At 46.4% G+C, this 26,804-nt stretch overlaps 1 protein-coding gene across 1 annotated transcript in view; it reads right to left on the bottom strand.

Annotated features, from left to right (window-relative positions):
• Positions 1 to 26,804, bottom strand: part of PEX3 (peroxisomal biogenesis factor 3) — a 391,252-nt gene that overhangs the window by 71,536 nt on the left and 292,912 nt on the right. Inside the window, exon 9 of the mRNA XM_086927170.1 lies at positions 549 to 619. Within this exon, the coding sequence (XP_086783296.1) occupies positions 549 to 619 (71 nt within the window). The remainder of the gene's footprint in view (positions 1 to 548; positions 620 to 26,804) is intronic.

Here is a 26,804-nt window from a genome sequence, read left to right on the forward strand (position 1 = left end):
GGCTTCATGAGACATCTGGTACTGTATGTTGGGGACACACCCGCTCTGTAGAGACCAGGGATTTTGAGGTGCAACAGACAGCTTCTGACAAAATGCGTTGGGGACACTTAGTGTTACTGGCCGTTTATTTGCTCTATTTCGGGGGCAAATTAGGTTATGTGGGGTCAATAGTATTGGGTGAACACGTTTGGTGCAAAATGGGCTAGAACAATATCTTTTTCAGGGCTGACTTCAAGTATTTCTGGAGACAAATTCAGAGTCCATATATCCATAATTTGAAGAGCCAGCCGGAAAGTTTGATGCCGCCAACAGTACACCCGTTTCAGGCAAACTAACCAGAACTTTGTGGGTTGAGAAGCACTAAAGCAATAAATGTGAGAACAAGTAGCAAACTCATTAATTAAAGCAGATGTTGGTCACAGGGACAATGTTTGAATCACAGGACTGTGGAATGTCTGTGTGGTGGATCAGTGGTAGGAATTTAAATGTGCAGCTACACTCCCCACTGGATATATTTGAGTATTGCATTTTGCAAGTGCTGGTCATACCTTTCCAACATGTCGCGGGTCTCATTTATCAGTTTTATTGTCGTAAAATCTTTTTCAGTTAGTCCACATGCCTATAAAACAAAAGGTATGCCAGGTGATTAGTACATATTCACAATGCAAATAATTACTTTGTGGTTTCCACGGAGCTTGGGTGTTTGTTTCAAAGAGTAAATAAGTCACAACTTTATAATGCATATGGACTGGGCACAGCTGGGAAAGACTGGGCAGTGCAGTAATGTTAACTACCAGCCTTAGAGCAAACCAACTGCTCTCAGAAAAAAAGATCGCAATTACAATATAACAAACAATGTACATTATTTATGGGAACATAGATTTTACAATTTAGCCCTCTGAAAGAGTTCCGTTTTTCAGTGAACCAACATGAGCGGGTCTCCGGATCATGCTTTGCTAAAGTGTGCCCAAACACCACAAGTCCCTAACAGAAACATATAAAGTGAGGAAGAACACGTTACTTACCTGTGGTAACGCCTTATTTGGTAGAAACTCAATCTAGCTATAGATTTCTTACCTTAGAATAATCCCCAGGCATCAGACTGGATCTGGAAGATTTTTAAGCAGTACCCCTATGCGGCGATAGGTGGAGTTGTTAGACTCCATGTTGGTGCCATCCATGCCAGAAGTGACAAGCGTGGGACCTACATAGGTAACTAATTTGTTCCTCTGATCAGAGACTTCTTCTAGCCCCAGATTACTTACCTTTGAATAGATATTCAAGCAACACCTCACCGGAGGTGAGACTGCAAAGCCAAATTTAAATCAAAAAGTCCTGCAGGACCTGACTTGTGCCCATTGCGACGGACCTGACTGTCCAGGAAATACGGTTTGGTAAACGTGTGCAAGGAGGCTCAAGTTGCTGCAGAACAGATATCCAGGACAGGGACTCAACAGGCTAATGAAGTGGTTGCAGCCTTAGCTATGGTGGAATGAGCACGCAACCTCTCCGGGGGTTGTTTCTTGGCCAATGTGTAGCAGATCTTGACGCAGAGCACAATCCATCTTGAGATGGTCCATTTCCACACAGTATTCCTTTTCTTAACGCTTATGTACCCCATGAAGAGTTAATCATACACCCAGAATTCTTTTGTGCCATCTAGGTAAAACTGCAACATTCCTTTTGGGTCCAGGTAGTGGAGGCTCTTGCGCTCTGAGATGGAGCAACGAAAGTAGGCAGGGTGATGTTTTGGTCTACATGGAAGGGAGTCACAACCTTCGCAAAGAAGGTGGCACGTGTCCGGAGGACCAGCATGTCCAGGTAGAAGGTGGTATAAGAAGGGTGAGCTGGGAAGGCCTGAACATCGCTGATCCTCCTGGCTGAGGTTATGGCCACTAAGAAGGCAGTTTTGATGTTCAAGAGCCTGAGGGCAATTGTGGAGAGGCTCAAAGGATACACCCATCAAGAAGGTGAGAACAAGAATGATTCCACAGAGGATTGATGAATGGCCTGGTGGCGTGGGGAACATGTGCTGCAAACCTTTAAGAAACTAGCCACAACAAGAGACTTAAACAAAGAAAGTTAATCCGGCAACTGCAGAAAATCTAAAATAACCGACAGATAACCTTTAACTGTGCCCAGGGCAGAGTCCTGCTGGGCCAATGAAAGAGCAAATAGAAGAACGTTTGACAGAGGTGTAGAAGGAAGAGGGGTGGGTGTTCGATGTTGTGGGAATCACACCATGCCACAATCTTATCTCAAGAACAGGTGTATACCGACTTCGTAGAGGGACGCCTTGCTGCCAGAATAACACAGACTTCAGGAAGAAGTTCGAAAGCGGTCAATTGTCGGCGTTTAATATCCATGCATGAAGGTGAAGGGTGCACTGGTTTGTGTGCAGAACCCTCCCCTATTGCTGAAACAGAAGATCTTCTTGAAGGGGCAGCCTGATCGGAGAGCCGATAGGGGTCAACAGATCGGGATGTTAGACTCTTTGTTCCTAATCCATAGCCACAAGTATAATTTGGCCCCGGTCGTTCTTGAGATTTCTGGGAAGGAGGGCGTACAGGAGCATGAGCTCCACTTGAAACGAAAAGAGTAATTGAGTGAGAGTAGCCTTGGAAACTCCAGCGAGCTAAACTGCTGACTTTGCACTCTCAGAAGTGGCAAACAGATCTAAACAAGATTCTCGCCACTGCTGAAAGTCCTTGCACCATCTCTGAAGGGAGATGCCATTTGTGATCCACTAAACATCTTCAACCGAGTTTGTCCACCCTGGTGTTCAGCAAACCCGCCAGGTGTTGAACCACCAGGGAATTGCCACTGGATGCCCTTGAGGGTTGGAGGACAAACTAAAGGCGTTTGGAGGCTGTGACTGCCGGGGGGTGGTGGACTGACTCGACCTATATCTACCTTCCCCGCGTGGTTTATGGGACCCATGTCTTGTGTGGTTAGGAGAGTATGGACTTGGTTAGAGACCCCTTCCAAGTGTGGCAAGCGGACTGATGGTTACAAGGGGCCACAGACCACCCACGGTCCTGGCCGTAGTTCTGCTGACCTTAAAGCACTCTAGCACGGAGTCCACTTTCTCTCCAAAGAGATGAGGACCCTCAAAATGCTTGTCCATAAGCAAGCTTTGGACAACCCCTGAAAAACCACTTGTTCTCAGCCAGACGTGGCTTCGCAGGACCAAAGATGAGGAAACCGATGTACCCCGAGACTTGGTCATCTCGAGTCCACATCGTATGGCGACTTCTCCTGTAAGCAATGTCTTGGAAGAGTATGGCTCAGGCCTCGCCGAGACCATGGGCAGCACTTGAGCATTCAAATCCAGATCATATGGGAATATCATTGCAAAAGACACACAGTATTCACCGACAGCAGTGAAAGGCTGGAGGAAGAGAACGTATGGTATACAGTCTTTTAATTCCTTATCCAGTGGAGTGGTAGGAAACTTGTCAGGGCTGATCCTAGAAGTGGAGGCTTGGACAACCAAGCTCTCTGGGGTGGGGTGCTGGGTAAGTAAAATAGGGTTCCAGGAGCAGGGCAATAGTGGCAGGCAATTGTACTATGCACAGGGGCCCCTGTGCAGAGCTTGGACCAGGCCAGAGTGGGACGCCATTAAGGGGATCATTAAATGAGAGTAAGGTTTCGGAGGGGGTGACTCCCAGCTGAAGCAACTCTGTCAAAACGTTTGTCTTGACTGAACTGTGGGTAGCTGAAAGTCCAAGACCTCAGCTGCCCTATGCATCACCACAGCAAAAGATGCTCCCTCCTCCGACCCCTTGATAGGAGGAAGGACCACACCAGTGTCAGGTGAGGAGTTTAGCCCACTGGCTTCCACCAGTTTCTCATACAAGTTGTCCTCCTCATCTAAGGGATGCTGGTAATCATAACGGTCCTCAGACCCTCCCCTTCATCTCCCTCTCCAGGCCCACCAAGAGTAAAAGCACTGGCGCTAATTGGAAGAGCATGGTCCATATTGGCACGTCTGTGATGCCCATCAGGCTCCATGTCAGAGTCGGGGATGGCATCATTGGCGTTGGCACTGGAGTGGGCGCAGAAGAAGGTCTCTGTCTCACTGGCAACTCCATTGTAGATCCAGCAAGGGATTCATGGGGCCCAACTGGAGCAGAGGGTGAACTCATGAGCAGGTATCCAGTGGGGGCCCCTCCAAAACCTGTGGGTTCCAAAGGTGCTCCAGAGGGGCAGGGCAGCACAAATAGGAGAACTATGGCCTCATAAAATTCTCTGAGCTGGGTGGGGTCACTCTGGCTCCTGGAAAATCATCGAAGCGTGGAGGAAACCCGGACTCAGACTCCACCAAAGCACTAGCCCTAGAGGGCTGATGCTCCTGCACCTCTTCCGATGGCTTCGACTGGCACAGCGAAGTCAAAGATCTCTTCAACTTCTTGGCATTTTAATGTTTGTGGGACATCCCTGATGACTTGGGAATGCGATAAGGATTTCCAGGTGCAGCCCCGCAAACAATCCCGGAACATTCCGCGGGACCGGGCTCTTGAGTGTCACAGGGTTGTCCGATGTTAGTTGACAAGGAGCATGGTGTGGCGCTCCCCACAGGTCTTGTCGTTAAGGTCAGCTCTAAGCATCACAAACACACCAAGTGGGGGTCAGTCATAGACAACTGACTGTGACAGGCACCACATGACTTAAAACCAGCCGGTTTCTTGGATGACATCCTCACACCAAAAGAGAAATCTCTCAAAAAGAGTCGATAAAAAAGGCAGTAAAAAAATGACCAACGGTAGCTGAATCCGGATCAGCGCTATCTGGCGTGGAAAGGAAAGAACTGACATCAGTGCGCCGGGGTCACGCAGATATAGGCACCGCCTACGTCACTTTCACCGCGAATGCAGGCGATTGACGCCACCTACTAGCGCAAGCAGGGAGATTAATCTTCTAGATCGAGCCAAACGTTTGGGTATTATTTTAAAGTGAGGATTCTGTTGCTAGAAGTCTCTACCTTAAAAGCAAGATTAATATCTGATAAACAGTGAATAATTATTCAGGCTATTAAAAAGTATTATTATTTAAAGCCAGCACCTTTTTGAACTACCCTAAACCCTACTGGTACATTAGCAGTATGGTAACTATACCATGGCCAACTAACAGTAATGAGGATAGGGAACTGGAGCATTACAGTCAGAGGGCCAGAAGGGTAGGTAGTAGTCCTTCCCAGTTTTCCAATCTCCTAACCCTCTGATATTCTGGAAAGCCCCTTCCTGTTTTCAGCAAGGTGAGGGCAAGGCCAGACTGCTAATGACCTGCGTGATAAGGAACAGGGCAATTAAGCTCCGGCACTTTCAAACAGATTGGCAGGCACACACTGCAACCTTCATGGGCCACTGATTGAGAAAAGAGCTGGTTTCTTGGCCCAATGCCTGTCTAACCTCGGAGGCCCATTAACAGTGCTAAGTGGCAGGAAGGAGAGGCACAACAAGAATGTCAAAAATCCAGGAAGGGACATAGCTGCATAACACCACATCAGTGGAAGTACTGAGGTGAAGAGACATTCAAGTGGGCGTCCAACAATTCACTTTATGGCTCAATTCTATTCAGTTGGCATTTGAGGTGTACATAAACTCCCACATCCTCCGATGAAGGAGGAAAGTATTGGAAAATGGTAGCCCAATAATATCTTTCAATTAAGCAACTTCCAACTGCCATGACCCTTCCCCCATCCATCAGTCACAGGTGGAGCTCTATAAATAACATATGTACAAAAGGTTTTAGCATTCACAAATCCTCCAATTCTGTAAATTGGAGGATTTGCGAGCACTAAGATCTTTTTTCAAATGTACTAAGCCCATTTAAATATTCTGAAAATATTTCTGAATAGTTAAATGTGTTTATTTGGAAGGGGAATGTTTAGGGCGAGACAGATTCGGATTCAGATTCCTTATGGTATGTATTAATGTTATAAGACCGAAATCTGGTTCCAAAAAATGTATACTTTACAGACTAAAGAAGGTAAGCCATTCAAAATGTGAATTGCTCTTTGTGAATGTTGGGGAAAAAAAACTTTTTGGGGCGTAGGCAGTGTTCCCGGGTAATCACTACCTACCTAAAAAAAAACAAAAGGTTAGTGGTTTTTAATTAAAAAAAAATCTTTATCTTATCTAGGTCTCCTTTAGGAAAAACACGCTGCATAAAACTGTATACAAAAGATTACTTTATTTAAAAGCAATCGCACACATGGTGGGCTGCTGACCACAATAAGCTACCGTCCCTGTGATGGTAATGAATCATAATGAGTTGGGATGTCCAACCTACCTCATTAATATCCATGGATTTGATCATATTCCAATCCACAACGATTCGGATTTTAAAAACAGACTTATTAGTACCTAGGTCAGTTCTTAAACATTTTTACTGTCACAAACTGCAATCAGTATTTAACCCTTTCGATGCGGATGACGAGCTAAACTCATCATGATGCACGGTTGAGCTGTGCTGATGACGAGCTGAGCTCGTCATGAACAATGGGAAAGTGGAGCCTGCAGCACAGGAGGGGAAAACACCTAGCAGCGAAGGTGTTAAGGACCATATATTAGTACATATGACCCTGTATTCCTGCTGTATCACTTGGGCTGTTGCATGTTCAGCACTAATTGTCCTGACCATCACCCTCTCCTATTAAGGGTAGCTGTGGATTCTGAGGCAGAATAATCAGAGGTATTCTTATTCATCTGGGGCAAGAGAGTTCTTTACATTGTTGATAGGTAATAAAAGAACTGCCTGAATCAGTATTGCATTCCCCCCTCATTGCTCAAAAACCATGGATATTTTTCCAAAGCCAGAAGTTGCCAACCGCATTTATCTGAAATGTTGGTTTTGTTTCACAATATAACCGGTTTCCCTACCTCAAAACGGCACTTGGGACATCTTCATCCCCTTAAGTGAGTAAAGGAGGAAATTCTGATTGGCAGGCCTAGACGGGCATATTGTATTGTATTGTATATTGGATTTATATAGCGCTTATCACCCAGGGGTCTCTAAGCGCTTGCCTTGGGAACCTGTCCTGGCTTTTCCCTGTGAGATAGCCCCTACAGGGCATCCCCAAGGTGAAAGTGAGGCATACCGCCGCAGGGGGCCGTTGTGGAGATTAAGCAAGCTTAATGCCCAGAGTTGCAGAGTGTGAACCCATGATTAGGTCAGGCACCGAAGCGAGAATTATCGAGTCCGTGGACATTTGAGCTCAAGACCCTGCCGCGTCGGGAATTGAACCCTGGTCCCGGGTCTGACCTCTGCTTCAGGGTCTGCCTGCTCTAACAAGTGAGCCACACTTCTCCACATATGCGCAGAATTTGGTGTTAATCATTAAGACATTAATAGTATCTAGAATGCTCGACCGGAAAATTTGGAGTTTGACAGTGCCACATAATTTGCTTAGAAGGGATATTTTCCCAATGCACTTCTGACCTATATGATGATACTGGTATACAGCACTAGTGTGGCCAATGCTTCTTTAGGTGTACAGATATGGGCTGTAGGGCATTTTCTAATTAATATGGCATCCCACTCCTCTTCTCGATACTCAGAACCCAACTCCTGCTATAACCTTTCATGATCAGGTAGTTTACTGGCTTTGGAGATTATTAAGTAGTATTTTGTAGATTTCTGAGACCCTTTTGTCCCCCACCCTTTTTAAGGCTCTGCTAGACAGCGCATGCGCTGTCTCGAAGAGACATGTATGCTTCAGCCCGCCGCTAGGCTCCCTATTTGCTGTCTCCATAGTCGCTCTCATGTTCTTTCTCCCCATTTGTCCATGGCATGCATTTGTAATGCCTCTTCCTGTGCCTCTGTTTAGCCCTCTACAGTGCACTATCCCTCCACTGCTTCCATTTTAGGATCCGTTTCAGGAACTCTTTTTTTCTTTGCTAAAGCGCACTTAACATAAGAGTTCATGTTTTCACTCGCTGCTCCAAGATCCTCTGTAAACAGGCCTGTAAATCTTGTTATCTCAACACATTTTCAGTGCATTCAAAGACCGAGGTCAAATGCCAGATGCTGTTTTCCGAGGGTGTCGGTTCAGCTATTTTTTTTACAAAATTGGTGCACGTCAACACTCAGGTCCGGCATCTGTATGATATACTTGTAATTTTGCGTGCCTGTGATTGACTTTCAAAACATGTGGCTAAATCATACTTCTTTTACTTCAATTTAAAGATTTTATTTGGGTGCAGTTTACAAACAAAACTGTATGCTGTAAAAGCAATTCACAAACATTCATAATTAAATGTAATGTTGCACTGGCAAATAAAAATTAAACACTTTCAACATTTTGCGTTTATTTTGATTTGCTGGTGCAAAATTACTTTTAGTTTTGAGTGCATATGATTTAATTGCAAAACATTCTCTTAACAGAAGGCATTTAACCGTGTGATTGTCTTTCTAAATACAGACCGAAATAAACTCTTTCTATGAACTCTACAATGAACTTCATGAGGTATCCGACTTAGGGAGAAACGACAACAGGGAACCAACAGAAGCCCCCCAAAACCGTATATCCAAATTTTCATATCCTGAGGCTGTTAACACAAGCCAAATCGGGGTCACCCCTAGATCCCTGTCCACCCTACATATTTCATCTGGCCCCTAAAATAATTAGCAAGACCCTAACCCCGCTCCTCAATGATATAATTAAATGTGGTGTCTTCCCTCAAAGGTGGAAAAAGGCCAGCATCAGACCTATCCTGAAGAAGAATTCCCTTGATCCACTGTAGACAAAAAATTATCGTCCTATATCCTGTCTCCCTTTACCAACCAAAATATTAGAAAAAGCCTTAAACCAGGAACTAATGGAGTTTGTGAACCTCAACAATATATTCGACAACACCCAACACAGCTTTAGGTCGTGCCACTCCACCAAGACAGCTCAAATAATAGCCACAGAGGAAGCTCGTAGGACCATGGATAAGGGAGGCAGAGCTGTTCTAATACTGCTGGATCTTACGGCAGCATTTGATACCGTCAACCATGGGGTCCTAATAGATAGGCTAGAATCAGTAGGAGTCAGAGACACTGCCTTGACCCTACTCAAATCCTTCCTGGATACTAGAATCCAACAAATCTACTGGGATGGCCTGCAGTCAGAAGAATTCTCTCTCCCGTGTGGTGTCCCACAGGGCTGGGCACTCTCCCCTACCCTTTTTAACCTTTATGTGACCCCATTAGCCTTGTTAATAAAAGCACATGGCCTGCAATTGGTGTCTAACGCTGACGACACATAATTGATGGTTCACTCATGCAAAAGATAGAAATCACTGCGGAACAGTTCAGAAACTGCCTCCTGAGCATAAAGAGTTGGATGAACAAGAACTTCTTAAAACTAAACACCGAAAAAACAGAGGTGATTGAGTTCGGACATGAAACCTCCATCAGGAGCCAACCCTGGTGGCCTCCAGAGGCAGGCACTTGCCCCGTGCCTGCACAAAAAGTCAGAAACTTAGGTGTCTGGATAGATAAAGATCTCACTCTCACAAGTCAATCAAGTGACATCGGCTTGCTTCTTTACTATCAAAACTCTAAGAAAAATACTGCCCCTGATCCCACCGACGTTAAGGAAAATGGTGGTCGGTGCTCTAGTTCTTTCCCGCATCGACTACTGTAACGCTATGTACCTGGGAATGGGTGAAAGGCAGCTCTCCAAACTACAGTCACTGCAAAATGCCGCAGCAAGAGTACTGCTGGACCCTCCAAAACGCCACCCAACATCCAAGGCCATACACCAACTCCATTGGCTCCCAGTCAGTCAAAGAGTACATTTCAAGGACCTCGGTCTAGTTCACAAAACCATAGTTGGAGGAGCCGCCGAGGACATGAAAGCTCTCCTTCCGCGCTATGCCCCAAGCCAAACACTAAGATCCGGCGGCCTGGGCCTGATCACCATCGCGAGAATAAAGAAAGCACGCTGGGAGGCAAGTCTTTCTCATACTAGGCAGGCAAGGTATGGAACACCACGCCCATCAAGCTTCGCCTAGAAACAAATAAGAGCTGTTTCAGAAAGGCATTAAAGACCTGGCTTTTCATCACGGCCTAGTCAACCAGTGGTAGCCTTACCCTCCTCGCAGCTCCAAGACGCCACGGCATAAGTGCGCTTAACAAATACTTCAGTCAGTCAGTCTATTGCAGTGATAGAAGTGCAATTCAAGTGTGTGTTTTGGGCACAATCACAATTAAAAATGTTTCACCAGCAAATCAGGGTACAAATAAAGGCAGAGGTTTGCCAGTGCAACATTACTTTTAATTCTATTTTAATTATATTATTCAAAATACTCACTTTCACGCTATTCTGGCCTGGTTCCACTGGGGTGGCGGCGTGAGTAGCACTGAAGACTTGCTTTCAATCCACATACTGTGGTGGCGTCGCCACCCCGGATGTTCAGGCATACCAAGCGGCTGCGCACCTTCTCGTCCTTAATGATTGGTGGTATGGTGATCAGGGTGACCCAGCACATGTAGTCGAGCGTGAATACACTACACATGGTCCTTTATTCTGTATGAACACTTCGGGAGCTGCCGCCCGCAACCAAAATGGTGTTCATGATCTGGAAACGTGCACTTTGTACAAGGAGCTTGGTGGGGGAAACTTACAAGAGAAACTCCTCTGTGGCGAAATGGAGAGCTACCACAGTTGGCACAGTGGTCTGGCTATCAGGGTTGGGAGGCCATCAGAATAGACACAGTGGGTGCAGTTATGCTTTGGTGGACCTAACGTCCTTCCAAGAACTCCAGACAGAATACTCTATGCCCCGCTCACAATTCTATAGGTATCTCCAATTTAGACATGCCTTCTCCCTGAATTTTTGAAGAATGGGGGAGTCAGGTCCTGGGACGTGGGGCTAGCTGGACCATTAATAAACTAAGAATACAGATTGCCAACCACACACTTACTTTAATCCTCTGTTTTTGAGGGAACAAACCAAGAGAAACTTCCTGGTTCGTCCGGGTATATCACTATAACCCTTTTATTTTTGATTTTTTATCTTTTTTTGTTTTGACGTTTGAAAAAGACACCTTATTGTTTTCTATTTTGCTCGATAAATGCTTATTTACAACTTACAGTTATTTACAATTCACAATTATTTACAACACAAAAACATACACATAACTGGCTGTATATACAAAGTAATTTGCTTTGATATATATACACTTAGATAGTCAAAATATGAAGACAAAATCATTCATAATTACGTAAAGACAAGAGTCAAAAGTATACACGAAGTTTAGACTAGACAATTGATGGCAATATTAAATCAGTGGACTACAGTTTGATGTAGTAAGCTCAAAAAAAGAAGAAATAGACTTTAAATTAATTCATTCAGTCTATTCAACAAATAAATGTCTAATCTTTTTTCGCCAACGCGTTTCGAATCCGGTATGTCAACTCTACGGATTCTCATCAGGGCTCTGCCTTATTACAGTGCAAGTGTATAAAGCAAAGCTTGTTTTAGCTACATTTTGAAAAATTGTTTCAGCTTCCAACTGCACTTAGACCATGTTCCTCTTATTACCTGTTAAACCAGCCGTCGCCGGTCAGGGGTAAAGTGTTGGTCCTGACTGAGTCTCTTATCTTTTCGAAATCTAAAAATAAATATAGGTATCATGACCTATTTTATCTCATTTTGTTTGAGCAGAACAGTGGCACATGTGTTATTGACATACCTTACTGGATCCATTTACTTGATCCTTTGTGTTTGCCAATATAACTTTTTTTCAGTCTTGTATTTCACTTACAGCCTGAAAATAATAAAACACTTGTTTTAGGTGCTTGAAAGTACAGACAGAGAGAGAAAGGCACCCGATGCTCTACTCGGCATACCTGTTCCGAATGACTCCTTGCTTAGGCTGTTCGTGTTATATTTGGATACAGCGGTAAACGTTCTTTAACAATGCGGGCAACACTTCCGAAGTCCTTGATAGTCACACTTGTTTTACCTAAAGCAAATAACATTGTTTTACTCAACTTCGGGGGGTACATTTAAGCGGGCAGTTTTAACCTGTGTTGTCTCTGGACTTACTTCAACATGCTGCAACTCGGCGTCTAGCTCGCAGTCACTGTGTTTGGCAGCCATGTTGTAACGTGGTTTTAAACCTATTTCAATCCACTCGCGTGGCGGCCATCTTAGAGTGGGGTGGCTAGAGAAGGCTATCCATTTTGATGTGGGTAGAAGGTGAATTTCAATCACGTGTTTACCATATGCGCATTTGACATCGACCCTTTTATATGAATACACTGTACTGAATATAGTTTAGACTCTAGATATTTCAGATAGCGAATTAAGTCCGCTTAGTGCACTGTTAAACTTCAGTATCAGATATGCCTCTTTTTTCAGTAGAAGTTTATCTTGGTCAATGGGTCTCGACTGTTGTAGTACATATAGAATCGACCATTTAAAGTCGTTCTCAGTGTGTTTATTCTCAATAAAGTGCTCCACCATAGGGGCGGTTAGCACCTTATTCTTGATTCTTGATTTATGTTGCGTTATGCGCATATTCACTTGTTGTGTTGTCTTGCCTATGTAGATTTTATTGCATGGGCAGATGACTACATACACTACATTACGTGTTTTGCAGTTTGAGAAGCTCAAGTGTTTCCACTTAATATTCCCATGTTGAAATTCCTTCCCTTCCATAGTAGTCCCACAGGCCGCGCCTGGACTGTCCCTTTCCCCGTCCCCTTTTTGCGTAACGTAAGAACAGAAGTATCGGGCAACATCTCGTACGAGCTGAGATAGCATTACCCAAACCTAAGAGCGACTTACTGTCGCAATGGGGAATGAAACCCATTGAGGGACATCATAAATGTGGGACATGCGAATCAAGAATCAAGAATAAGGTGCTAACCGCCCCTATGGTGGAGCACTTTATTGAGAATAAACACACTGAGAACGACTTTAAATGTTCGATTCTATATGTACTACAACAGTCGAGACCCATTGACCAAGAAAAACGTCTACTGAAAAAAGAGGCATATCTGATACTGAAGTTTAACAGTGCACTAAGCGGACTTAATTCGCTATCTGAAATATCTAGAGTCTAAACTATATTCAGTACAGTGTATTCATATAAAAGGGTCGATGTCAAATGCGCATATGGTAAACACGTGATTGAAATTCACCTTCTACCCACATCAAAATGGATAGCCTTCTCTAGCCACCCCACTCTAAGATGGCCGCCACGCGAGTGGATTAAAATAGGTTTAAAACCACGTTACAACATGGCTGCCAAACCCAGTGACTGCGAGCCAGACGCCGAGTTGCAGCATGTTGAAGTAAGTCCAGAGACAACACAGGTTAAAACTGCCCGCTTAAATGTACTCCCCGAAGTCGAGTAAAACAATGTTATTTGCTTTAGGTAAAACAAGTGTGACTATCAAGGACTTCGGAAGTGTTGCCCGCATTGTTAAAGAACGTTTACCGCTGTATCCAAATATAACACGAACAGCCTAAGCAAGGAGTCATTCGGAACAGGTATGCCGAGTAGAGCATCGGGTGCCTTTCTCTCTCTGTCTGTACTTTCAAGCACCTAAAACAAGCGTTTTATTATTTTCAGGCTGTAAGTGAAATACAAGACTGAAAAAAAGTCATATTGGCAAACACGAAGGATCAAGTAAACGATCCAGTAAGGTATGTCAATAACACATGTGCCACTGTTCTGCTCAAACAAAATGAGATAAAATAGGTCATGATACCTATATTTATTTTTAGATTTCGAAAAGATAAGAGACTCAGTCAGGACCAACACTTTACCCTTGACCGGCGACGGCTGGTTTAACAGGTAATAAGAGGAACATGGTCTAAGTGCAGTTGGAAGCTGAAACAATTTTTCAAAATGTAGCTAAAACAAGCTTTGCTTTATACACTTGCAGATACACCGTAATAAGGCAGAGCCCTGATGAGAATCCGTAGAGTTGACATACCGGATTCGAAACGCGTTGGCGAAAAAAGATTAGACATTTATTTGTTGAATAGACTGAATGAATTAATTTAAAGTCTATTTCTTCTTTTTTTGAGCTTACTACATCAAACTGTAGTCCACTGATTTAATATTGCCATCAATTGTCTAGTCTAAACTTCGAGTGTATACTTTTGACTCTTGTCTTTACGTAATTATGAATGATTTTGTCTTCATATTTTGAATATCTAAGTGTATATATATCAAAGCAAATTACTTTGTATATACAACCAGTTATGTGTATGTTTTTGTGTTGTAAATAATTGTGAATTGTAAATAACTAAGTTGTAAATAAGCATTTATCGAGCAAAATAGAAAACAATAAGGTGTCTTTTTCAAACATCAAAACAAAAAAAGATAAAAATCAAAAATAAAAGGGTTATAGTGATATACCCGGACGAACCAGGAAGTTTCTCTTGGTTTGTTCCCTCAAAAACAGAGGATTAAAGTAAGTGTGTGGTTGGCAATCTGTATTCTTAATTCTCCCTGAATTTAGCACAACAAGTAGACAGACCCAAGTTTAACCTCGTAGAAGCGAAGGTCTTTATGGGTGAGTTGGGAGACCATAAAATCCCCAAAATGTACTGCACACTCTTTAACAATACACCTACAACTCTACACAAAACTAGAGATACGTGGCAGTAGGACCTGGGTGGAGGCATTGTAGTCCCCGCGCAGTGCGGCGATTGAGGCCCGCCTGCGACTTATCCCATTCAAATGTTTACATCGGGCCTACTACATTAGACAGACTTTGGCGCGCCCTTCCTGATCACATCCCGCACTGCTTGCGATGTGGGACAGTGAAAGGTACCTTTATACATACGGTGTGGCAGTGTACAAAACAGTTGAGGTTTTAGAGAGGGGTGACCACATGTTTGTCAGAGGTTCTGGGGTCAGATATCCCGCTTTCTCCATGACTGATTATGTTGCATATCACGGAGATCCTGGGCGGCAACAGATACAAATGTCACCAGTTATTCCTTGGCCTCACCTTGGCAAAGAGATATCGCCAGGGCGTGGAAGGATGAATGCACGCCATCAGTGGCGGTGTGGAAGAAGGTCTGAGACTTCACCAAGGGTCTGGAAATCCCTGTCTTTGAGGCGAGAGGGTGCCCCCAGAAACATTTTAAAATTTGGAAAAGGTGGACGGATTACAGTGGGTTGTATTTGGAACATGCTCCCCCCGTTTCTACTATTGAAGAACAGTTAAAATGACTGTACTGAGCAGGGACTCAAACACTACAGATATTTGCTATTGTTATGAATGGCTTGGGCGTATATAAGATTTATTTGCTTCTCCTGCAGACATAGTGTGGCACTATTGTTGGTTTTTTTAAAAGTTATTTAGCAAGGTGTTTAATATATAAAAGATGCTGTAGTATCATTGGAAATGTTGATATCAGTACCTGTGAAAATGTTTACCTATCACTGGTGTCCCTCGAGGCACCAGACTTGTACCGGCTCTAAACAATAAAAATACGTTGTGGAAAAAAAATACTCGCTTTAAAAAGTCTTTAAATCGCTTTCAGGTGTCAGACATGCACTCACATAAAGCCTTTACATCTCCCATTGACGTATCATTTTTATCAATCCTGTATGCTCGATTGTCAATTGTCACATCAATCAAATTAAAGGCGGACCATTGCATGGAAAGAACAATTAATACGTTATATTTACCAACATACATTTTCTTTACCTTTTATTAATCTCTTCCATGTGATGGAACAAGAAATATGTAGTGGATACAAACATACTCAGTAGGAATATATAAATTTTTCCATGCAGGGAGATCACAATAACAAAGCTTTCATTATGCCAACTAATGTAAATAACATTATTACGTGATGCCATTTGTAAGCAGAGAATTGCGGTGGAGATGCTGCTTCTCTGTGTCAATGCGTGTCTGCTGCGCTGAATTCAGTGCTCCGGCCCCCGGAGGGAAGAGGGCACATTACATGCTCCGCCGGTGACCAGGGAGGAGGGCAGGCCTCACCCAATGTGCCATTAGCACTGACAACGCCTATAGACATTAACACTGTCAGCACCTATAGCTCTCAGATTGCAGAGACCTATTGGCTTTGACAATGCTTGTTTTGTATGTAACCAGCAGTTAAAAAACAGCAACATGTTTAGCTTGACTAGAGAAGTTTAGCACCCAATGCCTTACTTCACAGTATTTATTGTTCTCGGTTTCCAGGGTGCAAACTCTTTAGTGTTTAAAAAGATGTAATCCCCTCTTCCTTGAATAGACCTTCCACCCTACCAGTGCCTCTCATTCTCCACTCAGCGTATTAGTTTTCAACCACTCCTGAAGTGAACCTGCGCCGCCTACGACTGGCGTAAAAGGATAAGGTAACTTGGACAGGCTAATATTTTTGGCCTGTTTGTCCCATACCGTTAGGATTGCTAGCATTGCCCCAATGATTGCGGACAAGTAGGGGCCCCAGCAAAGGTTTTTCCATACTGGAGTCCACACCAAAATGTGTGAAGAGCCACTGCTTTTCTGATTCAGACTTTCCTCCCTCAACCAACCATCGCAGTTGTGTACTTAAGGAAGACCCAGGCCTCCCTCCTTTGGTAAAAGGTAACCCTGGGCACCGAACTCCGCTCCACAGGCGGAGTTTGCAGAATTTTGCATATGCAGTGTTCTGTGGAGAACACGAAGTTCCTGCAAAACGTCTGACTCCGCAGCAGAGCAGAGTTCAGCCCCAGACCCTCCCGCCCCCGCAATAAATATTTTTTAAATAAAATGTAAAATTAAAGTAAAATAAAAGCACACTTGCCTATCGGGCGTCTCGGGTTGCCTTCCTCCTCCTCGCCATAATCCCCTACACCAGGCCTACGTCATGGTAAAACTGCGCATGCGCATTCCTACCATAAACTACCTACGGGATTATGGCGAGGAGGAGGAGGGCAGCCAGGGACGCCGTGATAAGGTAAGTGCGCTTTTATTTGACTTTAATTTTAAATGTTACTTAAAAAATATTTGGTGCGGCGTAGAGCTCCACAGAGTTTTTGGCCAACTCCGTAGAATTCCGCGTAGAGCAACTCCGCCTACTACGCCCAGGCTTAGTAATAGGACCAAGGCCCGTCTGGCTGTCCTGGCTTCTTAGCTGTTCAAACAAAACAGGTTAACAGTCTGAGTCTTCAGGAGCAGTGTGAGAAACCGAAAGCAGATGCGTCTGGAAGAATGTTAGGTAAAGTGGTCATTTTGACTGAGGGCCACAATATCCCTCCATTGAGCTACAACTGCATTGGGTCATTTAAAAGCAGTGAGTAGTTGACATGGACAGTCAATGATTTGTTTAAACATCTTTCTTAAATCACAAAGAATGCAATACGTTCAAGTTTACAAATCAGTATCGTAACTTGAATCAAGCAACCATCTGGAGAGCAACTTAAAGTCCCAATTATTAACCAGAATGATGAACGTTCTGCAGTGTGAATAACAGAGTAAAATACAAGGACCCAAGGTTCCTCTGCACTAGAAAAGAATACCGGCGTATACAACCTTCACTGGAATCCCGGAGTCCACCATGTATAAAGGGTATTGATATAACTGGCCATAAGAATAGAAGCATCCACTAAACAATGACAAGAAAAGAATAAACTACCACCAGAAACAATCAACCCGACCAATACGGCAAGCTGATATTCCTCGGTACAAAATCAATCCTTCATAAAAGACCCCAAATAACCTCAAAAGTATGCAGCTTATTATTGTTCAGTTTGCAAATCCGTGGTTCAAATGTCAAAGGATTGAAACGTCAGGATTGTGCCGGTTTTAGCGCAGGGATGCCTTCGGGTAACCAGGCGCTTTAGAAATGCTGTTTCAATTCAATTCAATTCCAGTGATGCAGTATGCCAAGTTTACAAGGCCTAATGCAGTGGACGGCCATTTTTTTATTTGTTTTTTATTTATTGAAGTTTTGTATAGCACTAGCTGGACCCGAGGGTATCAGAGCGCTTCACAGTATGTACAGTTATGAACAAGAGAATTTTTGGGCGGCAAACAACACGAAAACAATAAGAGAAATAAAAGTCTGCAGATCGTCCACTTGAGAGCAACGAGGAACATCATTCGAGAGCACCAGGTTTCGGGAGAGGGGGGTAGCTGTCCTGCCCCCAGATAGAAGTGAGAATCTCGTTATGACAGAGAACGTTCTAGGAAGAGGGCTTTGAGTAACGTCTTGAATTTCAGGAAGGAGGTGGTCATTCTGATATGGGGGGGTTATGGAGTTCCAGATCTTGGGAGCATTTCCCGAAAAGGATTTGTTTGCGGTTTTGTGTTTCCGTGATTTGAGTGGGATGAGAAGAAGCGTGTTGGAGCTTCGGAGGTTCCTTAGCTTGACCAGCCCTCTTGAGTTTCGCGGCCAGGTATTCTGGTTTGCCTGTGTGCAGGGCTTTGTGCGTGAGGCAAGCTGTACAGAAGCTGGCTCGCTGGTGGATAGGGAGCCATTTCAGTTCCTTGAGTGCCAGGGAGATGTGATCGTATTTCTTCGTTCATGTGACCATTCTTGCTGCGGCGTTGAGGGTGGTGGAGAGAAGACCTAAGTGAGATGTTGCTGACCCGGTCCGTGCTGCGATGCCATAGTCCATTCTGGAGAACACCAGTGCCTGAGTGGCCCGTTTAAGATCTTTCGGGGGCAGGAAGGGTTTTATTTTGTAGAGTAGTTTCAGATTTTGGAATGCACTTTTGGCGGTCATTGAGATGTGTTTTTTCAAGTCCAGTTTGGGGTCAAGGGTAATCCCTAAGGATTTCACTGAGTCAGTTGACGTAAGGGCGCCATTGAGGGGGTTTAGCGCTTTGAGCCATTCGACGATTTGGGGTTTTTCGTCCCTATTGGAGATGAGGAGGTTTTTCGGTTTTCTCTTGGTTTAGTTTGAGGTGGTTGGTTGAGAGCCAATGTTGGACATCAATGAGCGTGACATTGAGTCTGTGAATGTCTGCGATCAAGGAGATTTCCAGATAGAGTTGTGTGTCATCCGCGTAGAGGTGGAAGGGGATGTTGGGAGTTTCTGAGCAGTGTGGTCAGGGGTTCCATATAAATGTTGAAAAGTTGTGGGGAAAGAACTGATCCTTAGGGAACTCCTTGGCTAACTGGAAGGGCGTCTGATTCAAAGTTGTTGATTTTTATTCTTTGTGTACGGTTGTGGAAAAAGGAGAACCATTTTAGAACAGTCTTTTCAATTGTCGCCTTCTCCTGAAGGACTTTGAGGAGCAGGGTGTGGTCAACAGTATCGAACGCGGCCGACAGATCTAGGAGGATGAGAAGGCTACATTGGTCAGAGTCGAGTGGCATGTGGAGATCGTCTAAGATATTTAAGATTGCTGTTTCGGTGCTGCAGCCCTTTCTGAATCCTGATTGGTGTGTGTCTAATAGTTTGATGTTCTCCAGGTGTTGGGTTAGCTGTGGAATAACGCATCTTTCTAGAATTATGGAAAGGAGAGGAAGATTTGAAACCGGTCTAAAGTTGTTCATGTCCTTTGGGTCGAGGCCAGGTGTTTTTAATAGCGGCGTGACTTGACCAATTTTGAGGCAGTCTGGAATGCAACCCTCGCTCAGTGAGCTGTTGATGATCTTGCACCCGATTGGGCCTAATGTAAGCTTCAAGTCTTAAGTCAGTCTCAAGGAGAGCTGATCGAGGGCGTGGGAAGATGGTTTAGCGGTGGCAATCAGATTGCTTACCACTTCTTCCTGGACGGGACGGAAGGAGGACCAGCGGGTAGACGTGATCATTGGGGTATTGCTATTGGATGCTGGTGTCGGGATGTCCAGTGGGGTGGCGGGCTTGATGTTGAGCGATCGATCGATTTTGGTGATTTTTTCGTTGAAAATGCTGGCAAAGTTGTCACAGTGAGTTTTGGACGCCTACATGTTGGCTGTCATTGGTTTAGATGTTTGGGCCTTGATGATGTTACAGAGTTCTTTGGGGCGGTTTTTGGCGTTGTCTAAGGCGGAGCAGAGCTGTCTTTTTGCTCTTGATGAGATCATTGTATTTTTTGCGTGCTGCCTTGAGTTGATCCCGGTGGAGGAAGGAGGGGTTGTTCCTCCAGTTTCTTTCTAGGGTTCTGAGGTGTCTTCTTTCCTCCTTGATGTCTGTGGTGAACCAAGACCTGGAGGGGGTGCTTCTGTTTTTTTTTGTTGTTTCAAGGGAGCCAGCCGGTTTAAGGTGAGCACCAAGTTGGAACGGTAGAGCGAAGTGAGTTCAGTGGTTGGGAGGTGATCCGCCGTGTTAGGGAGGAGCCTGCTTAGGCCTTCTTCCAGTTTTTCTGGGGGACTCGGGAAGTGTTCCTGGCCCACAAGGGAGAGGCCTGCGTGGGTGGTTGGGAAAGGGCCAGTTGGTTAATGCGAAAGAGTATGTTGTGGTGGTCGGACCAGTCCATGGGGATGATGAAGTTGATACTGACTGCATTATTTTCCACGATGATTGCGTCCAGGATGGCACCTTTGAGGTGTGTTTCCTCTGAACAGTGTTGGATCAAGTTGTTGTCTAGTAGGAGGGTGTTGAGGGATTGGATGAGTGGGTTTTTTGTTTCGTTCCATCTTAGGTTGAGGTCACCCAGAATAATGTAGTTCTCGTTGGTGAGTGCGGAATGGGTGATCAGGTCCGATAGCTGGGCACCGAATTCGATGGAGTTGCCTGGAGGGTGGTATAGGAGGTGGCATTGGAGTAAACTGTTTGTGGGCAATTTGATGCTGACCGAAAGTCATTCAAATGAGTTGTAGAGGCAAGAGGGACTTTCTAGAATGGACAAGTTACTTTTGTGAAAAATTACTACGCCGCCCCCTTTGTGCTTGGGTCCATCTTTGTGGATAATTGCGAAACCGGGCGGTACCAATAGGTCTATGTTGGGATAAGACAGGGAGTTCAGCCAGGGTTCCGTGATGAAAGCTACATCCAGGTCGTGGGATAGGATGGCTTCTGCCATTTCCGCTGCATGTTTGACGGCAGACCTGCTGTTGATAAGCATACAGTTGATGGAAGGTTCATCATTTGTTTTTGGGGTGCCCGACTTGGCTTTGGGGATAGAGGAAAGGTACGAAGGGGGTCTGGGGGCTCTTCGGTGGGGAGGGTCCCTACCCAGTCCCGCAATGACTTGGATCAGGGACGTGGGAGTAGGGTTTAACGGCGAGGCCCATGCTAGCTGGATATTGGGATGATCGTATGATGCGGCAAGTGCAGTCGCTTCCTGGGGGGGAGAGGGTGGGCCTGGTTCTGCTGGGTCTGTCTGCTTGTGACTCAATCCAGGGTTTGGAGAGAGATGGCCGAGAATCTGGGGGGTAGGGGACTGTTTGGGGGGGCGGGGGAGGGGGTGGTGAGTCATTCCTACTGGGAGGTGGTGGGATGTGGGGTGATGCGGGTAAAGGGTGGGCAGAGGGATTGTCCCTAGGGAGGATAAGGTTTCCTTCAGGCCATGGATCAGAGTTCCGAGCTGCGCTTCCAGAAGATCGAGGCGTTGCAACAGCTTGTCTGAGGGGGTGAGGAGGGGAGTCTGGGCAGAGGAGAGCCTTCTGGGTGAGGGGCCGCAAAGTAAATCAAGTCTGGTGGGGTTGGGAGGAGGAGGGGGTGTTGTTGCTGGCTCAGAGTTCGGCTGTGGAAAGGTATAAGGGGGAGGGGGTTGTAGCCTAGGTGGGGGTGGGGTTCCTCTCTGGGGAGGTGGCTCAGTACTTGAAGGGAAGGGGTTGGCCGAGGGGGGGCTGTGAGTCGGATATGCTAGGGAGTTGGGATTCTTCTTGGAGAGGTGACTGAAAACTGGGAGTGTTGCGGATGATGGGGGGTGGGGGGCTGCGGCTCAGTTGGGAGGGGGGCTGGGATTTTGGAGGCTGGTAGAGATGGGAGGAGGAGGGGGGGTCGGGTGATAGGCGGCGCTGTGGATGAGGGAGGCGCGGGCTGGTGGATTGACGAAACGTGGGGGGATGGGATCTTTGTGTTGGCGTAAGCAGGGACAGGTGGCTAGAAGGTTGTGAGGTTCTGCTGGGGGAGGGGGGGGGGGATAGAAAGGTGTGAGCTGTGGGAAGATGCCGACTTTAATGCTGGGAAAAGAGAGTCTAAGAACTCGAGGTTCTCTTCTTTGGCCTGAATTAGGATGGTACAGTTATCAAAAATGGTAATGGAAATATCTCCAGTCAGGGACTGAAGTTTCAGGGGGGAGGTGGTTAGTTTACGGTTGTGATCTGTGAAGGTGGTTTTGGAGGCGGGGAGGTGAGAGATGAAGATAATGACCCAGAGATCAGGTCTGTTGGTATGGAAAATGAAGTCCATTTTCTTCTGCCCTCTAGAAGCGCAGTGGTAAGTGTCAACAACTAGTGTTTCGGGGTGTTGCCTGATTATATTCTGTTTAAAGCGTTTTTTCGCTTTTAAGGAGAGACAGAGGGTGTAGGTTATAGCGAAGGTGTTCTGTACGTGAGGTGTCGGGACGTTGGGAGAAGAGCATAAAAAAAAGTCTAATTGCACGGCCGGGGGCATCTTCGTTGGGTGGGGGGTGGGGGGTGAGGGTCTTCGGGTGTGGGGGCGTGATGTGACAGGTGGTGGTTAGGCCGTTTGGTTAGGGGGTGTGGGGGGTATAACGCACTGAGGTTACCCTACAGGGGAGGACTGTAGGTGGTAGGAGGGAAGGAAGCTGATTGTCGAGTAGGAGGGAGGGGGAGTAGACCTCTCTGGGGGCGGGGCAGTGTTGGGCTGGGAGTGCAGAGGCCCTCGGCTCTCCTGGTTAAGGGAGTGGGTAGGGTCGGGGAAATGTTACGGCGTCAAGGTATTACCTTCCCAATGCTCACTTGGGGATTTCATCCAGGGGGGTCTTCTAGTTGGGTTGCACTGGGGCACTCCGGCCACCTAGACGAAGCAGGGGGGGCGTTGCTCCTGGGAACAAAGTGAATTGCAGTGGGGAAGGGATGCTTTACTGATGCCTTAAAAGATAAGGCGTCCCCCTAGTCTTAATGCGCGCAAAGGCGCCAAGTCCTCGGGGTAGTCTTAAAATTAGAAGTTAAAGGCAGACAATGGAGGGCTTCCCGCTCCCAGGTTGAGCTTTTGGTGTTAGAAACATGGCAGCCATTTTAATGTCAGGGAGCCACTCTGCCTAAAGGGGAGCTGGAGCTTGCTATCCACAGGTGGTGTCGTGAATTTGGTATCCCCTTTGGTCGTGGCGTGGGTCTGCTTTCCTCAGTCCGGAGCAAGCGTCAAAAAGGTCAGATCCGGTCAGGGTGTCCTCAGTTTTTCGCTGTTTAAGGCAAGCAGGCGGCCATTTTAAGGGCAGGCAACCCCGGAGGAGAGTGGCCCCGCGTTGGACCAAAGTTGAGTCCAGCGTTTATTTGTAGAGGGCACTCTGCAGCTGGTACGGGTGTTAACTGGGGTTGATCTTCAGCTACAACCTCCACTGGGCCTTCACTGAGTGGTTGGAGACCATGCCCTTTGCTCCTTACTGGAGCAGTGGAAGTCTGGAGTGGCGGCCATTTTATAGTCAGGCGTCCTTGGAAGGGGAATCCAGATTGGGTTCTAGGATCTTCTGCCGATTCACAGGTTTGATATTCCTTAGGGACGGCACGAGGACTTCTCGCCGCGCTCCTGGGCTGGCAGCTAATTGGGGCCTTTACCGATTGTATGGCCTCGCTTTTTTCTTGGATGGTTTGAATTGCGTGCAGCCATTTTGGGGGCAGGCAGCCCCGCAGGTGAAAAAGAGCGTAGGACCACCGGCGATGCCTGCGCCCTTCCGGCGCGGGTCTCTTCCTCTGCTCCACTACACTAGGAGAACAGCGCTCCGCCGGAGCCTCCGCTGCGCCCTTGTATTCCGATGGGCGAAGGGGTCCTGAGATCCCGCTGCTCGTGGCCTCCAGGCGCTGCGAGCTTCGGTGCGTGGGCCACGGGTCACTTCTTGGTCGCTCCACACTCCGGTGAGTGCTAGAGTAGTCTTCTGCTTTTGGTTGGTTGGTCCTATGTAGCTGGGAGGCGCTCTGGTGACCACGCCAGGTAGGGGGGGGGCTCTGGTCGGTTTGGACTCCGGACCTCTTAGATGGGCGCCTCGACCCCTGTGCTGACTCCCCCCTGTATTCTGGAAGTCCGTTGTCGAGGGTACCGGTTCTTTTGCGGGTCCCGTTGCTGGACGTGAGTGCTGGACGTGCCGTCGGTAGGGGGGTTGAGTGGGGTCCTTCCGGACGACGGGATTTACACTATAGTGGTCCCTTGTCCCGGAGCTCAGCCCAGTAGCTCCCTCCTTGCGGTATACATGCGCCAGTGTGAGGCGTCCTGCAGTAATACCACACGGCAGGTTAGCGTTCTGTGGCATGGAGCTCAGCTTTCAAACAATCCCATATTGGACGCCATAAACTGCTGAGTAATCTGTATTCCCACAGAATATGAAAAATGTCACTGACTTCTCCACACTTCAAGCACCGTAAATCAGTATAAAGTTTGGCCTTGTATAGTTTTGCTGGTGACCAGTGCCAGCCATGAGGAATTTTGAAGATGGTATATATCAGTCGAGTTTTCCTGAGCTTCTAATTGTAGTCAGATAAAATGATGTCCCATTAGTCCTCTTGAAATTTTGGGTGTAGCTGTGTCTTCCACCACCTTCACAGAGAAGAGGATGCGTCTATGGAGAAATGGTGATTAATCAGCATGGTGTATAACCACAATATGACCCCCTCCAACCCAAAATCGTTCCAAGTATGCATGTAGAGGGGGATGGGGAAACCCTCTAACACAGTTGGTGTCACCCTACGCCCCATGCTTGCCGAACAGGGTGTGTATAGTTGAATGTGCATCAATTTTTGTATATTGGGGATACCATTTTCCCATTGTAAATCTGAGAATGGCTTCAGGGTGCTGTAAGCGAGGATGCCATCAATATATCTTATGCGCTTTTCAGAGGGACCAGTTAATCTCTTGTCGACCAATCGTAATGTAGGCGTTGCACCATAACGGTCCTTTGGAGTGAAGATGACCGAAGGCTCAACAGTCTATGAGCCTTCGTCCATGCATGTTGAGAAGTATGCTAGGATAGGGCTGACGAATGGAGTGAGTTGAGGTGTAGTAGACAGCGGGGCCTTCCCCAGTGTTCAAGATGTTCCATTCGATTATAACCCATTGGGGCGTGGCTCAATGGGTGGTCAACATATATATTGGAATGCACAAATTTCTGAGCCAGTTAGTAACTTCCCAACAGAGAAGGGCGAAGGCCCCCGCTTCTCGGTATCAGCATATAATTTGAGCCCCTATAGTCTCAATGTGTCCCTTTCTCATATGAATTGAGAGATGCTGCATGTTAAATCTCTAAAAATGGACTGGGGTACTAGGAGGGGCAATATACCGAAAACATAGCGGAACTTAGGTATGATGCTTACTTTGATAAAATGGACCCTCCCCCATAGAGATTAACTCAGGTGGGCCCTGTTTCATTCTGTGAATGACTAGTGAGGTATTGTCACGAACCATACCTTGCAACCCCTGATTAGCCCCTAATTAACATAGATCCACAGACATTTTGATTTGCTACATGGCCATTTAAAAGGCAGACCTCACAGGGATGCATTTCACAGTTGTCAGGGTTAAGGCCAAGGCGGTGCATTTGGACCAGTTTATTTTATAGCCCTAGAAGTTTGAAACATATGTTGAGCTTTGTCACCAGGACAGAGGATAACTCCTAAGGATGGGACAGAGTCAAAAGGATATTTTCCATATAGTACAACACCTTAATCTTCCCAACAGTCGTTGGTATACCCCTAATGCTATAAATGGCTTTACTGGCAGTTGCCAATGGGTCCAGGGCTGCTAGGAACAGTAGAGGGAATAAGGAGGATCTTGGGTTCCTCGCTGTGTCTGAAAGTGCAAGGAGGTAAAGCCGCCACAGCTGACTGATGCAATGAGGTTATGGTATATTCCTTTTGTCACTAGAATGCTTTGACAGATGCAATCTGCTCCATCGTCCAAAATAAGTAGCCCCATTCCACTCCATTGAAAGATTTTTCGGTATCTAGGGAGAGGAGATCTCCCCTGTCATGGTAGTCTTGTACCTTCCAGAGTTCCTGTGACAGAGTATGAATATGTGATCACTCATCTTGGGTGAGGAGGTCAGCGGTGCAGCGCTCGGCCCCTCACCACCTCAGACCTATGAAATGGCGCCCCGTTACAGGGAGCGCAGCGGACGGGCGCAGCGCGTACGCCGTCAGAACGCCGAAGTCGCGCCTAAGTCCAGCCCGTCTGCGCCCGTCCGCGGCCGGACGGGCCCAGGGGCCAGGGACGCTGCCATTTTCACTTCCTACTCCCCCTCTGCTCTTATGAGTCTACAAGCTTCTGCATGCCCCCTATCTCCCGATACCTGGGCCAGGATTTCTTCCCTGGGGATCGCAGGTAACTCCCCCCCCCCCTTCTGGGGCCGGCGTTACCTCTCATAGCACCTGCTCCTGTTGAGTTGCAGATCCGGGTATTATACCTTAACACTCGCTCTTTGGTCAGGCATCAAGCCGATATACTTAACCTTCTCTTAACAGAGAGGCCAGATGTTCTCCTACTATCCAAGACCTGGCTCACCGACGATTCCCTTCCTGACATCCTCGCAGCATTACCCCCAGATTACTTCCTGTTGAACACCAACCATCCTGGGGGCCGCTCCGGAGTAGGGGTGGCAGCGGCAATACGCAAGAATCTCAAGATTATCGCCTCCGCTTCCATGACCCTCCCTGAAGTGGATAACCTGGTCCTTCGTCTCGGGACCGAGGTCGGGGCAGTTACCCTTATGGTACTATACCGTCCTCCCCACCCCATGCCTTCATTCCCCTCATCTTTTATTGAACAGTTAACTAACTTGGCCACCTCCTCCCCCCGCA

This window comes from Lissotriton vulgaris, chromosome 6 (assembly GCF_964263255.1).
Source record: "Lissotriton vulgaris chromosome 6, aLisVul1.2, whole genome shotgun sequence".
Lineage (NCBI taxonomy): Eukaryota > Metazoa > Chordata > Amphibia > Caudata > Salamandridae > Lissotriton > Lissotriton vulgaris.